The sequence below is a fragment of the Cyprinus carpio genome, chromosome B16 (genome assembly GCF_018340385.1).
Source record: "Cyprinus carpio isolate SPL01 chromosome B16, ASM1834038v1, whole genome shotgun sequence".
Taxonomy (NCBI): Eukaryota; Metazoa; Chordata; class Actinopteri; order Cypriniformes; family Cyprinidae; genus Cyprinus; species Cyprinus carpio.
Genome location: NC_056612.1, coordinates 4,398,901 through 4,412,500, shown reverse-complemented (window position 1 = coordinate 4,412,500; position 13,600 = coordinate 4,398,901). Strand labels below are relative to the sequence as shown.

The 13,600-nt window shown below is 36.9% G+C and overlaps 2 protein-coding genes across 2 annotated transcripts; one reads left to right on the top strand and one right to left on the bottom strand.

The window, feature by feature from the left end:
• The first annotated feature begins 693 nt into the window (after positions 1 to 693).
• On the top strand, positions 694 to 8,266 carry smpdl3b (sphingomyelin phosphodiesterase acid like 3B). The gene is made up of 8 exons (XM_042740382.1): positions 694 to 939; positions 1,601 to 1,814; positions 2,791 to 2,888; positions 2,969 to 3,112; positions 3,264 to 3,433; positions 3,520 to 3,700; positions 5,320 to 5,453; positions 7,224 to 8,266. The coding sequence occupies exons 1-8, from the start codon at positions 858 to 860 to the stop codon at positions 7,584 to 7,586; spliced, it is 1,386 nt and encodes a 461-aa protein (XP_042596316.1). The 5' UTR covers positions 694 to 857; the 3' UTR covers positions 7,587 to 8,266.
• Positions 8,267 to 8,388: 122 nt separating this feature from the next.
• Positions 8,389 to 13,594, bottom strand: LOC109106675 (enoyl-[acyl-carrier-protein] reductase, mitochondrial-like). Its single transcript, XM_042740383.1, has 10 exons — positions 13,323 to 13,594; positions 13,149 to 13,246; positions 12,265 to 12,396; positions 12,029 to 12,172; positions 11,855 to 11,957; positions 11,280 to 11,382; positions 11,075 to 11,148; positions 9,237 to 9,297; positions 9,033 to 9,105; positions 8,389 to 8,925 (listed from the first exon to the last, which is right to left on the bottom strand). Exons 1-10 carry the CDS (start codon positions 13,460 to 13,462, stop codon positions 8,762 to 8,764), a joined length of 1,092 nt encoding a protein of 363 aa, XP_042596317.1. The 5' UTR covers positions 13,463 to 13,594; the 3' UTR covers positions 8,389 to 8,761.
• Between the last annotated feature and the right edge of the window lie 6 nt (positions 13,595 to 13,600).

Here is a 13,600-nt window from a genome sequence, read left to right as displayed (position 1 = left end):
CTGGATTAGCCTTCCTGATAATGTTCAGGGTTCAGACACACTTTCTCTGTTTAAATGTAGATTAAAAACACACCTCTTTGGCCAAGCATTCAAATAATGCATCTCATAATCTTGGACTGCAGTTATATCTGATCAAGTGTGCTTTATTATTCTTTAGCTTGGGTTAAACAAATTAATTTTGCTTGGTTGGAACAGCAGCTATGCTAATTATGTAGGTGGCCAGCCAAATTTCAGGGGGTGCCGGTGCCACCCCCGGCCACCACGTAGACACGCCTCTGGTACAGTTACTCAAGTACTTTACACCCCTGATAAATACGCAGTAATATTTATCACGGGTGTAAAGTAATGAGTAACTGTACTTATATTGTAGCTATATATTCATGACAACATTTATATGCTGCTAATCTCCTAAAAGGATTTAACACTGATTTTTGGTTGCTTTGTGGACAGTTAAAAAAAAAATAATCTTAAAAGTTAAAATAATTGGTTTATAATAGTAAAGCAGTCTTTATGGGAACTGCTCCACACATGAGACTTTAGATTTCATTTTAAAATCAGGCCACTACTGTATGAACATTACAGGCATGCCTTCAAAATAGTAGCACACTAAAATAGAAAGCTGACTGTATAAATGGCAGTTACAAATGTGCAACAGATTTAGTTCTCCTTACACAAAGTAACAGCCGGAGAACTATGTTTGAACAAGCACTCAAAACAGTGCTGGTTCCCGTCCTGCAAGTTTATTTGCTTCAGCTGACTTATCTTATCTGTCAGTTTATTGACGGCTGTGGAATGAATGTCTTGATGCAGGATAACAGCAGTCAGGTCAGAGTCTCTGGATCTCTCACACACATCAGATGAATCGGACAATGGCAGGTGTTTGGAAAATTATTCTTCTCAACATTTTCATCGTCTCTGCTAGAAGTAGCGTGATGAAAGGTATGTCCTTCAATGCTTTGAGTTGTTTCAGCTAAGATAAACGACTGTATACTGCACATCTTTTAAAAAGCACATTGAAGAGCAGAGCCTTTCAGCAGTGTATCACCTTTATGAATTCATTAGAGCTTGAGAATGTGTAGTTTTCAGCATGGAAGACGTAAAGCTGATATGAAGGCAGTGTGAGGACAAAACAGTTGGAAAAGCTAGTTATGTAGCTGTCAGTCAGTACAAAATGGCAGAACGATGCTGTGGACAAACGGTCAACAAATTTTGTGCTGTTGTTTTTGTTTATTTTTATGTATTACAATATTTTTTAATGAAATAATGTATTTGTAATAGTATTCGAATTTGTTCTCCAATTTACATGTATGATTTCTTTTATCTGGAGGAACTGATTGTAGAGGAAGCAGAAGCATTTAATCTCGTTTGATCTCAGTTGAACTGTGAAGCTTAAAATGCTTCTTAGTTTATTAGTGGAGTAATACACACATAAATCAAGACAATTTACACGTGAACACTACATATAGATGGTGATTTATGGTGAAATCTTCAGTCTTCAGTGGACTGTACATTTAAATTGAGGTCTGTAATAGCTCAGTAGTCTTGAGATATATCATGCTCAGTATATGGCCAGGCTGATCACAGCTGTTCTCCACTACAGGTTATTTCTGGCACATCTCAGACCTCCACTGGGATCCTTCTTATGATGTAGGGAGTAACTCTGCATCAAAATGTGCCTCTAGTGGAGGCCGTCCGACCCCAAACGCAGGCAGATTTGGAGATTATTTCTGTGACTCCCCATGGACTCTGATAAACTCAACATTGAGTGCCATGAGAGGGATCCTGCCTGACCCAGACTTCATCATCTGGACCGGGTTTGTGCCAAGCAACCTTTTAACTCATAAGACTGTCCTAGTTTGAAGTTTAAAGTGTATTCAGTAGAGTGCTGCAGTGTTGATGGGTTTTTGTTGACCAAACCTAGTTCACCTGACAAAAACCTAATAGGATTTTTCCATTGGCTTTAAGATTACTGTGCTCTGTGACCAACAAAAGATTATGGTTCTTGCACGTTCATTCATCATGAGAATCTTCACAATTTAACACAACTTTTTGGAATTTTGAAGTCTAAATAAAATTTGCAGAAATAAAAGCTAAACGTTTTAAATGAACTACACCACGGACTTCAACATCATCGCCATTAAGCGCCAACAAATCTGTCGGTCTTTATTTAAAAACCTCTTTTTGAGTTAGAGTAGTTGATTATAAACACAATGAGGCTGTGAAAGTTCATCATGAATCAGTTTGACATGATGATGTTTAATGTCCCGACAACATCTGTTAGCAACCGCCTTTATCAATACAAGTAAAAAAGCACAAGGGGTATTACTGATCCATTTAGGCTTTTAACCAAAAACCCATTCAAAAAAAACCTTGACTTTAGGGCGATGGAACCAGAAGAGCTAAAATGTGAATCGTTAAATGTGTTATCACTGCAGCACTGTACCGTATTTAATTTTTACTTGTTTTAAAGAAGCACAATAGATTTTCAACTATTTCATAATCTTAAAAACATCTAAAGGCTTTTACTAAAATGCTTGAAACTTGTTTTGTAAGCAACTATGAAATGTGCATTCATATAAAATTTAATAGTGAGAGAAAATTAGCCAACAAGTGTCCAATATAGTATATGTTGTGCTTCCAATCATAAAGATAATCATGAAGATAATCATAAAGAATGAGTTGGAGTGCCAAGCATTTAGCCTGTATTGTAGATAGGTGATCTGACTAAAGTCATATATTTCTTACATAATTGATTATATAATTAAATATAATTCAAATTCTTTTTCACAGAGATGATACGCCTCATGTGCCCAATGAGCAGCTGGGAGTCGAACCTGTCCTGCGTATAATCGGCAATCTCACCCACATCATAAAAAGCACTTTTCCTAGTATGTGTTTCATATGGGCTGCTGACTGCTTGTTTGTTTTGTTTGTCTATGAAATTCATTTCACATTTGTATTTCTTTAGATACCAAAGTGTATTCCGCAATGGGAAATCATGACTACCATCCAAAGAACCAAATGCCTCCAGAAAAAAACAACATTTATGAACAAACCGCAAACCTGTGGCACGACTGGCTACAAGCGGCGTCAAAAGAAACCTTTAAAATAGGTATAAACTAAAGCAGCTCATCAATAATTAACAAAACAAGGACACAAAGGCAATAAGAAAAATATACAGATTTTACTATATTATAAAATACATGAATTATATAATATAGCTTTAACTAACGTCATATAACTTTTATTAATGTCTTTCACAGGTGGATATTACACAGAGAAGTTGCTGAATCAAACTGGCCTCAGAGTCATGGTCCTAAACACGAACCTCTATTATGATCAGAACAAACTCACAGAAAACATCAAAGACCCTGCAGATCAGTTCAGTTGGGCTGATAAAGTGCTTCAGGACGCAGCTAAAAATAATGAGAAGGTTAGTAGTAACTTACAGCGAGGAAGCGAAACCTTCAGTTTTGTGTCATTATTGCACATAAAGAGCCTTTTTTCTGTCTTACCCAGGTTTACATTATTGGCCACGTCCCGCCAGGGTTTTTTGAGAAGAAGCGAGATAAAGCCTGGTTCAGAAAAGAGTTTAATAAGCGCTACATAGATCTCATACAGAAGCACAGCGCTATTATACAGGGCCAGTTCTTCGGTCATCATCACACCGACAGCTTCCGCATGTTCTACAGCTCAAAAGGTCATTTCAGTTCTGCTACTAATTCTGTCACATTTTGTGCATCTTTTGGCATTAGAATTAACTTTCAAATTAGAAAAGTGGAAAACCTATTTATTAGAAGGGTTATCGTAGTCAATTTATTTTATTTTAGCTAGTTGTCAAGGCAACATTGAAACTTTTCATTTAGTAACTTCATGTTAAAAAACTAAAACTGAAATCAAATTTAAAAAACTACATATTAAATACAACTATTAAATGCTATAGAATCAGAGATAATAGATTAGCGTGTCTTCTTTTGGCCATGTAATGTATTTCTCAAAGATTTACAATCTCAGAAAAAAATTTACAAAAGCTGTCACTGGGACAGTACCTTGAAAGGTACAGTACACCTTTGTACCTTAAAGGTACATAATAGTACTTAAAGAATAATAATAATAATAATGATAATAATAATAATAATACATCAATATAGTGCCTTTCAAGAACCCAAGGACACGTTACATAAAGTTGATATAGATAATAGATGATACAATATAAATAACACAAATATAGTCACATGATAAAGCAAGTAGAGCAAACAGAGATCATGATGTAATGTCCTGTTTTTTCTGTATTCAATATTCAAAGAAATTCTGAGCCATCCATACTTTAAGATTGTGTAGGCAAGATGTTAAAGAAGAGGGAGGAAAATAGAATTGGACTAGAAATATGCAATGAATTTGCGTATCCTCAGTGTAACTCTAAAAATTTAAGACCATGGTACACACTTATCTGACCCAGAGGAAGCATGAAAATAAGAAATAGAAGTGGGTCAAGAACAGATCCTTGAGGCACGCCACAGGAAAAAGTGACATTTGTGTTTATCAATGCTATTATAAATGCCTTATCATAACATGTTTGATATTTAGGATTTGAGTTCGAGGACGCTCAGTCTGTAAAGGGAACAGTTAAATAATCGTAATGATAACACATGCGAGTCATGTTATAGTGACACTTCATTCTAGTTGACCATATCACAGGTATTAAAGATGGAGAAGTCTTGAATCAACCAGCACTTGGGTGACCAGTAAACATAACGAGGACGACAAGCAATTGCAAGACTTTTACACCATTCATATCTAGAAAAATCTAACTGAGAAAAACAGTTAAATTGGTGCAGTTGTGATTGTGGCAAGGTGTAAAAAATGTTAACCAGAAAGATAAAAAAAATTACATGCGATAAGGGGTAGTTGTCTTGTGATTGCAAGCTGATTAATAACAAAAAACATTGTCTTACACAATTTGAGACAAGCAGCACTCACAAAACACAGCCACACCAACAACACTATATATACACACCAGTAGCCAGTAAGCTAGTATACACATTACTACCTAAAATGCACATACTTGTACCCTTCGAAAAGGTACTGCACCAGTGACAGCTTTTGTGCCTTTTTTTCTGAGAGTGTACCTTTTCAAAAGGTACACCATATTTATCCCTAAAAGGTGCATATTAGCACTTCAATGGTACATTGTAGTAACTAAATGGGTTGCACCTTCCTTTTGAAATGGTACTGCCCCAGTGACGGCTTTTTTTCTGAGAGTGAAGATTATTTCCACAAATTGTTTGTAAAATGGAAGCCGTTAATACCCTTTTACAGGATCTCCCATAAGTGCGATGTTCCTGACTCCAGGAGTGACGCCTTGGATAACAACATTACCTGGTGTCATAGATGGTGGAAATAATCCTGGAATTCGCATGTTTCAGTACGACACCAAAACACTTTTGATCAAGGTAAACCCCATCTGTATGAAGAAATGTGTATTTTTATTGCAAACTTCGTATATTTTTATACTAGTGTTGTTTTAGTATCACTAGGCTTGTTATAGTTTTTGTTAATGTTTTGATTTAGATTTTATTTAGTTTTCAATTTCATTTTAAAGTTTTAGTCATTTTATTTTGTTACATTTTTTTAATATATGCCTATATTGCTTTTATTTATAAGTTTTAGATATTTTACATCAAGGTAAACTAAACAAAAATAGAAATGTTGTCTCGACAATAAGCTAAAATATGTTGTTTTTTTTTTTTACATTTTATTTCAAATAAAATTATTGTTTTAGTTTTAATTAAAGCGGTAGCACATAACTTTTGCCTCTCTATCGCCATCTATGTTTAAAACATAAAAATGCAAGACACTATTTATTATTTATTTTTACGTGGGTTGTGCTTTGGCACTGCTTCTGTGCATAGATGAATCTGTGATCACCATTATCATCATGTATTATTTGAACAAGTAATCAAAATATCTAAATTGCTCATTCAGATCAGATCACACAGTACTCTCAAGAAGTGAAATTTACCTCACTAAAATAAAATTTAATAATAATAAAACAAACAAAAATGAATAAATGAATAAAAAAGAAGCTTCATACCCATCTGAATCAAGCTAGATATGAAATGTCTTACCTGTTCAGCAGAAAAAAAAATTCTCAGTGTTGTTCATTTACCTTCGTTTTAGCACAGGTTTCTGTTGCTTTCCATTTTTGACTGCAGACCCTCCACCGTTTGAGTTTTCTTAGTTTTGAAAACAGGTTCCCCAGATGTTAAAGGGATAGTTCACCCAAAAATGAAAATTCTGTCATTAAAAACTCACCCTCATGTTGTAATAAACCCGTAAGATCTTCATTCATCTTCTGAACACAAATTAAGATATTTTTGATGAAATCTCAGAGCTATCTGATCCTTTTCTTTGCACACAAAAAGTATTCTCGCAGCTTTGTAAAATTACGGTTGAACTACAGATGACACATGGACCATTTTAATGACGTCCTTAGTACGTAAATATCCCAATATCTTTTCAGGACCCTAGCTGTCTATGAAGGGTCAGAGAGCTCTCGGATTTCATCAAAAATATCTTAATTTTTGTTCCGAAGATGAACGAAGGTCTTACGGGTTTGAACGACATGAGGGTGAGTAATTAACGACAACATTTTTATTTTTGTGTGAACTAACCCTTTAACAGTTATTACCGCTTAGAACTTAACAGATTAAAGCAGCCATCTAGATGACAAGTTTAAATTCTAAGCAACTGTTTCAAGAACAAGTTACAAACGCTCCACACAAAATTTTAATAGCCAGATCTTCTTTCTGTTTACGGACGTGACGTAACCACGCAAAGAAGAATGACATACGTCAACTTTCAGTGAAATTGGGTTAAGGCTAGAAGGGATATCTATGGCTCTACTGGGCATGCGCACATCAATACAGCGTAATTTTTGTCACACTGTACAACAATAATTACTATTTTTTCATTATTGTAAGGGGATAGGTTTAGGGTTGGGGTAGACGTTAATAAAACACAACCTAATAGGTAGAAAATTAATTTAATTGTTCATTTCCGGTCTGAGCTTTATCCATTCTAGCCACAACCCGGACTCGACATCTCAAATTTTGAATTATTATGAGCTTACTATTGCAAATTAAGATTTAAAAAGTTACATACTGCTATAATATATAGCCCTGATTTACACGTTTCTATTCTTACTGCTTTGTGTTCATGAAGATATAATCACCTACTATATGAACCTGACATACTCAAATGTGGCACATGAGCGCTGGGAGAAAGAGTACCGGCTAACGGAGGCGTTTCGTGTGCCGGACGCATCTCCCGCCTCTATGCACCGTGTGATGGAGCGGATATCCACCGACAAGTGTTATCTGCAGAAGTACTTTGAGTTCAACTCTGTGAATTATGACCTGACGGAGTGCCACGCTGACTGCCGCATCGATCACGTGTGCGCGATGAGGGAAGTGGACTTTGAGGCCTATGAGAAGTGCGTGGTGAAGGAGGGAGGCTCGTCCACTGCTCCAGTGCTGTTTACTCTGCTGCTGTCACTGATGCTGAGCCTGCTGTGTTTGAGCTGATCACAGAACAGCAGCGTTTCTGCAATATTATCACGTGATCCCTTCGATCCCTTCGTGCATGAGTGTGACATGTTCTCAGCAGTAAACTTTTAACGTGCTGTTCATAAACTTGATCTATCATGATTTCTTTATATTTACTGAACTGTCTCTTAGTTGAAAATGTTTTTTGGGGGTTCCAAACATTAAAATGGAAAATTGAAATTTGGAGTGACGTTAAAGTAAATAAAAATTGCAGCTGTTTTTTTTTTCTTTACTGAGAAAAGTCTTTATTTTAAGATAAAAAGTTGCATGTAATGTCAGAAACGGTTTGATAATGATAATAATAAAGTATGCATAATGATGAATTATGCATTCCTGCCATTTATATTTAAATACATTCGTCAGCATGACGTAATTTTTTTCCCACACTACATATTATCAATGCCACAGTTGTCCAGCTGTAATTAGGGCATCCAGCAGTACGAACACTCACTATGACCAACTATACAGTACAGTAGTCACAAAACAGTACAATACAGTAGCCTTTGATTTGCATGTAAAGTTGCAAATTAAAAAAAAAATTGTGTGGGAAAAAACTGAATACTGCATAAAACATCTGTAAATAAAATTCATCTCGTGTTCAAGAGAACAAAATCAAGGTATCAATAATAAAATAATAATAATAAATTGCTGCAACTGGGGAAGGCTGAGACTCTTTTTCCTACGTAATCAATTATCACCACATCAGTTGAGGCATCCAGGAACTGAATTGACAAATGAGTTCAAGTGCATGTTTTCTTACAGAAATAAAACATTGTCCACCTCGAAGAAATGTTGTTTATCTTTTTAACATGTCATTATTTCTCATTATTCATTCTGTAACAAGGCCTTATAAATGTCATGAATGTCTGTCTTTAACATATGCCCCATATGAGGGTTTTTGTGTTTGACTACATGTGATAAAGCAACAATAATGCTTGAGATGAAACAAATGCTCAGGCTTTCTTGGCAACTAGTCAAACTCATACTCTTTGTACATTATCCAGTTATCTGTATGTAGTCACTATAAATGTAGAGTGATGTCTGATGGACTGAAAATCCTTATGATGCTCATAAATACCAAGTATGCAATAAATGTCAATGCATTTAAAATCAAAGCCAAAACAGCTGATAAATCTAACTGGATTCAAATGAGGTCACATGACAAAAACTTGTTTGGTGGAGACATACGGCTTCATGGCGTTCTCCAGGGCCTTTCTGAAGTCTTGAAGGCACACTTCAGTGCAAGCTGGAGCCGACAGCTTCCCAGCACGAATCAGGATGCAGAGTTCATCCAGCATGTTACGTAAGGCGTCTTCATCTATCACAGAAGTGTTAGTGAGTGTTATAGATTAAACTCTATTGATTCTCAAACAACAGCACTATTTATGTCAGCCTCAGTGAATGCACAAGACTGGAGACACTCACCATGTTTGTTGTCTCTCTTCCACTGGGTCACCCAAAAACCTCTTATTTTCACATCTTTGAAGATCAGTGCACTCTAAAAACAGCATCATATTTGTATAATGCAAAGCACACCATATTAGAGGAACATCATGACTATATGAATCTTCCACTATAATTATACAGTCCAGATATCAAGGTTGATGCAGTGCAGAGAGCAAAACTCACCACTGGAACAGTGACTGGTTGTTTGGCCATCCCACCGTAGGTCACCATGCTGCCTCCACTTCTGAGGAACACAGATACCTTATTCTTTCATTTACAGACCTCATACACAGTGCTTATCAAGGGCCCTAACTGATCAAATCAAAGTTTGTAATGTTGTTCCGCTGGCTGGTTTGGTTCATGCTTCAGCAGTTGATGCGAAGAAACTCTTCCAAATAGGGATGCAACGGTTACCAGTTTTCACATTTTAACTAGCATTAAAACAATATTTACCATGATTGACGCTAAACACTGCCCAGCATTAAGCAGAGTTAGCAACAGTCTCACGCAGACAAGCATGAAATGTCAGTTTTGATTTCTGTAAAACACTGTGGAAGAAAGAGGACCAAGAGAGCGAATTTGCAATTTCTTTCAGTCCATCTTTTTACGCAGTTTTGTACATTTATATGGATTGATGAAAAATGGGGTAATGTGGAATGCAGTGTCTAAACACAGTTGTCCAGAAGACAAGCATTGACACTCTTCACAAGGAGGATAAGCCACAAACATTAATTGCCAAAGAAGCTGGCTGTTCACAGAGTGCTGTATCCAAGCATGTTAACAGAAAGTTGAGTGGAAGGAAAAAGTGTGGAAGAAAAAGATGCACAACCAATCGAGAGAACTGCAGCCTTTTGAGGATTGTCAAGCAAAATCGATTTAAGAATTTGAGTGAACATCACAAGGAATGGACTGAGGCTGAGGTCAAGGCATCAAGAGCCACCACACACAGACATGTCAAGGAATGTGGCTACAGTTGTCATATTCCTCTTGTTAAGCCCTCCTGAAGCACAGACAACGTCAGAGGCATCTTACCTGGGGCTAAGGAGAAGAAGAACTGGACTGTTGCCCAGTGGTCCAAAGTCCTCTTTTCAGACGAGAGCAATTTTTGTATTTCATTTGGAAACCAAGGTCCTAGAGTCTGGAGGAAGGGTGGAGAAGCTCATAGCCCAAGATGCTTGAAGTCCAGTGTTAAGTTTCCACAGTCTGTGATGATTTGGGGTGCAATGTCATCTGCTGGTGTTGGTCCATTGTGTTTTTTGAAAACCAACGTCACTGCACCCATTTACCAAGAAATCTTGGAACACTTCATGCTTCCTTCTGCTGACCAGCTTTTTGAAGATGCTGATTTCATTTTCCAGCAGGATTTGGCACCTGCCCTCACTGCCAAAAGCACCAAAAGTTGGTTTAATGACCATGGTGTTGGTGTGCTTGACTGACCAACAAACTCAACAGACCTGAACCCCAGAGAGAATCTATGGAGTATTGTCAAGAGGAAAATGAGAAACAAGAGACCAAAACATGCAGATGAGCTGAAGGCCACTGTCAAAGAAACCTGGGCTTCCATACCACCTCAGCACTGCCACAAACTGACCACCTCCATGCCACACCGAATTGAGGCAGTAATTAAAGCAAAAGGAGCATCTACCAAGTATTGAGTACATGTACAGTAAATGAACATACTTTCCAGAAGGCCAACAATTCACTAAAAATGTTTTTTTTTGTTTTTTTTTATTGGTCTTATGAAGTATTCTAATTTGCTGAGATAGTGAATTGGTGGGTTTTTGTTAAATGCAAAACAAAAACAACTACTTCAGTCTGTGTGCATTGAATTTATTTAATACACAAGTTTCACAATTTGAGTTAAATTACTGAAATAAATGAACTTTTCCATGACATTCTAATTTATTGTTTACTGTATATAAACTCCTCTAGAACAAATCTCACTAAAGAATTAGTTGGACACTGTTTAAACTATGTTTCTTACATTTTCATTTCTCTGTTTCAGTAATGTAGCCACTTACTGTAAATGACGTAACAGCTCTGTGGCGCTCTTTCCTCCAACTCCATTCAGAGCTAGTTTAGGCCGAGGACACGACTGTTAAAAGCAAACGCCAAACACCAACAAAATACAGAATCTCTGTCAAGCTACAGAATGTTTTTATATGTTGCCTTTAACAGAATTCCATTATAGACAAAGCAAATCTGCTTGTAGGACCAGAATGACACCTTGAAAAGCTCCTTCATTTCTGGCCGTCTTAGTGTCTCCTCTGTGATGACGTGTGTGGCTCCCAGTGCTGTCAGTCTCTCAGAGAGCTGCTGCAGGTCAGGCCTAACAACGACAAACAAGCTGCTTCACACAATAACAACATCAATACAAAGTCACAATACAAAGTTTCTGCACTTTTTATGTCTAAAAGAGCTGTTCTGCAGCCGATGCGAGAAACTTATTTTAAGTCCTTCATTAAAAAACAAAGACCCAAATTTGAGAAGATTTTTAACTGGGTGGAGATCAAGTTCACTCTCAGAGCATCTCCACGTATTCCAGTGACAACGTTTCTTTTCCAAATCTATTATTATGGATTATGTATTGATATTATCGACTAGTATTTTGGTCAAAAGTGATGCATCTTTTCTCTTCACAAGACACCAGTTGATGTATTCATCAGATGATGGCACCCATTCACTACAGAGGATCCACTGGCTTTTCCACAATAAAAAAACAAACTCATCTACATCTTGGATGACCTGAGGGCGAGCAAATTTTCATTTTGAGTGAACCATTCCCTGAAAGTCATGTTTACCTGTCTCTGACGACATTGATGCTTTGAATGCCCTTAGCAGCAGCAATCTGGATAACAGCCTGTCCGACGCCGCTGTTAGCTGCGTTCTGGATGACTGTGTCTCCTAAAATACAGAGTTAAGTAAAGACCTCTGTTGAATGATGAGTGGTTTGGATAAAGTAAAGCACTGCCAACCTGGTTTGAGCTCCTCGAAGTCTGAGAGCATCCTAAACGCTGTACAGGGATTGACTCCCAAAGTGGCAGCAGACAGCACAGGAATGTCTTTAGGCAAAGTCACCAGATCATCAGCCTTCAACACAGCTGCTGTTCTCCACGTTCCTGTGCAGATCAGTGCAGGGGTGTCAGAGACTGAGAACTACTGATGATCACACTGACCACACCAGGCTTATGAATGTCAGCTGAATGTTCACCTATGCCGGCATCTCTTGGAATCACCCAGTCGCCCACCTTGAGCGCCTTCACCTCGTCACCCACCTCCATGACCCGGGCCACACCCTCATTGCCCCCCACCGCTGGAAGCTCAGGCAGGATGGCATATGTGCCTGAATATACAAAATCATATTTGAAAGATATTTGCATTCAATTCAAAGTTTCCCGGTTTAACGGAAATAAACAGTCTATATTTTCCACTCAATTCTAAATATGCAATGCAAAAACATCTGGATCCCATTATTGTGTTTCTTTAAAAAGATTAAACACATTTTAAATACAAAATTATTTTTAAATTAAATGCTGATATTAACTAAAAAACAACAACAACAGCATTAATCTAGATTTGCTTCAATTCAGAACTAAATAAATAAAAAGTAGTGCTGTCAAATGATTAATCGCGTCCAAAATAAAAGTTTTTGTTTACATAATATATGTGTGTGTGTACTGTGTATATTTATTATATATATATATATATATATATATATATATATATATAAATATATATATAAATACACACACATCCGTGTATATATATTTAAGAAAAATATGTTACCATTATATATTAAATATATTTATATATGATATAATTTATTTAAATGTGTGTAAATATTTTCAAAATATATGCTGTATGTGTGTCTTTATATACACATAATATATATAATATATAATACATATAAACAGTACACACACATATATTATGCAAACACAAACTTGACAGCACTAATAAAATAAATGAAAATGAAATTTTGGGGGAGATGTTGTTAAAATAATATCAATGGGTGTCAATGGCTTGCATTTGTCCACTAAGGTCATTGCTGATGTAATGCATTATTTATTCAGTTTATTAATGCTTTGCTCTTGCCTTGAATCATATTTAAGTCAGAGGGGTTGATGGGAGCCGCCAGCATTTTCACCAGGACACTTTCAGGTCCCATTTGTGGCAGAACCAAGTCCTCCAACCTGCCAGGCATGAAGAAAACGCTGTAAACTTTATAAATCTCTCAACATCTTACTGTCTATGTTATGACACGCTTACTGGAGGACTTGTGAGGGCTCGCCGTGGTTTCTGTGCAGAAGTGCAGCGCTGTCTCTGACTGCAGACACAGAGTAGCTGTTTTTAAGGAGGACAGCTGTCCGGTAAACGAGACGTCCCCGTGTTAAAAGAGATAGTTTCATTTCAAAGTTGTGATATGTCCAAAATCAAAGTGTCATAACCTTGCAACAAGCGAGCATATGTCCATATTTACTATGAAGTTAGTGGCCATGTTGCTACCGTAAAGCCTGTAGTAGAGGCGAAGCCTCTGTTAATTAATA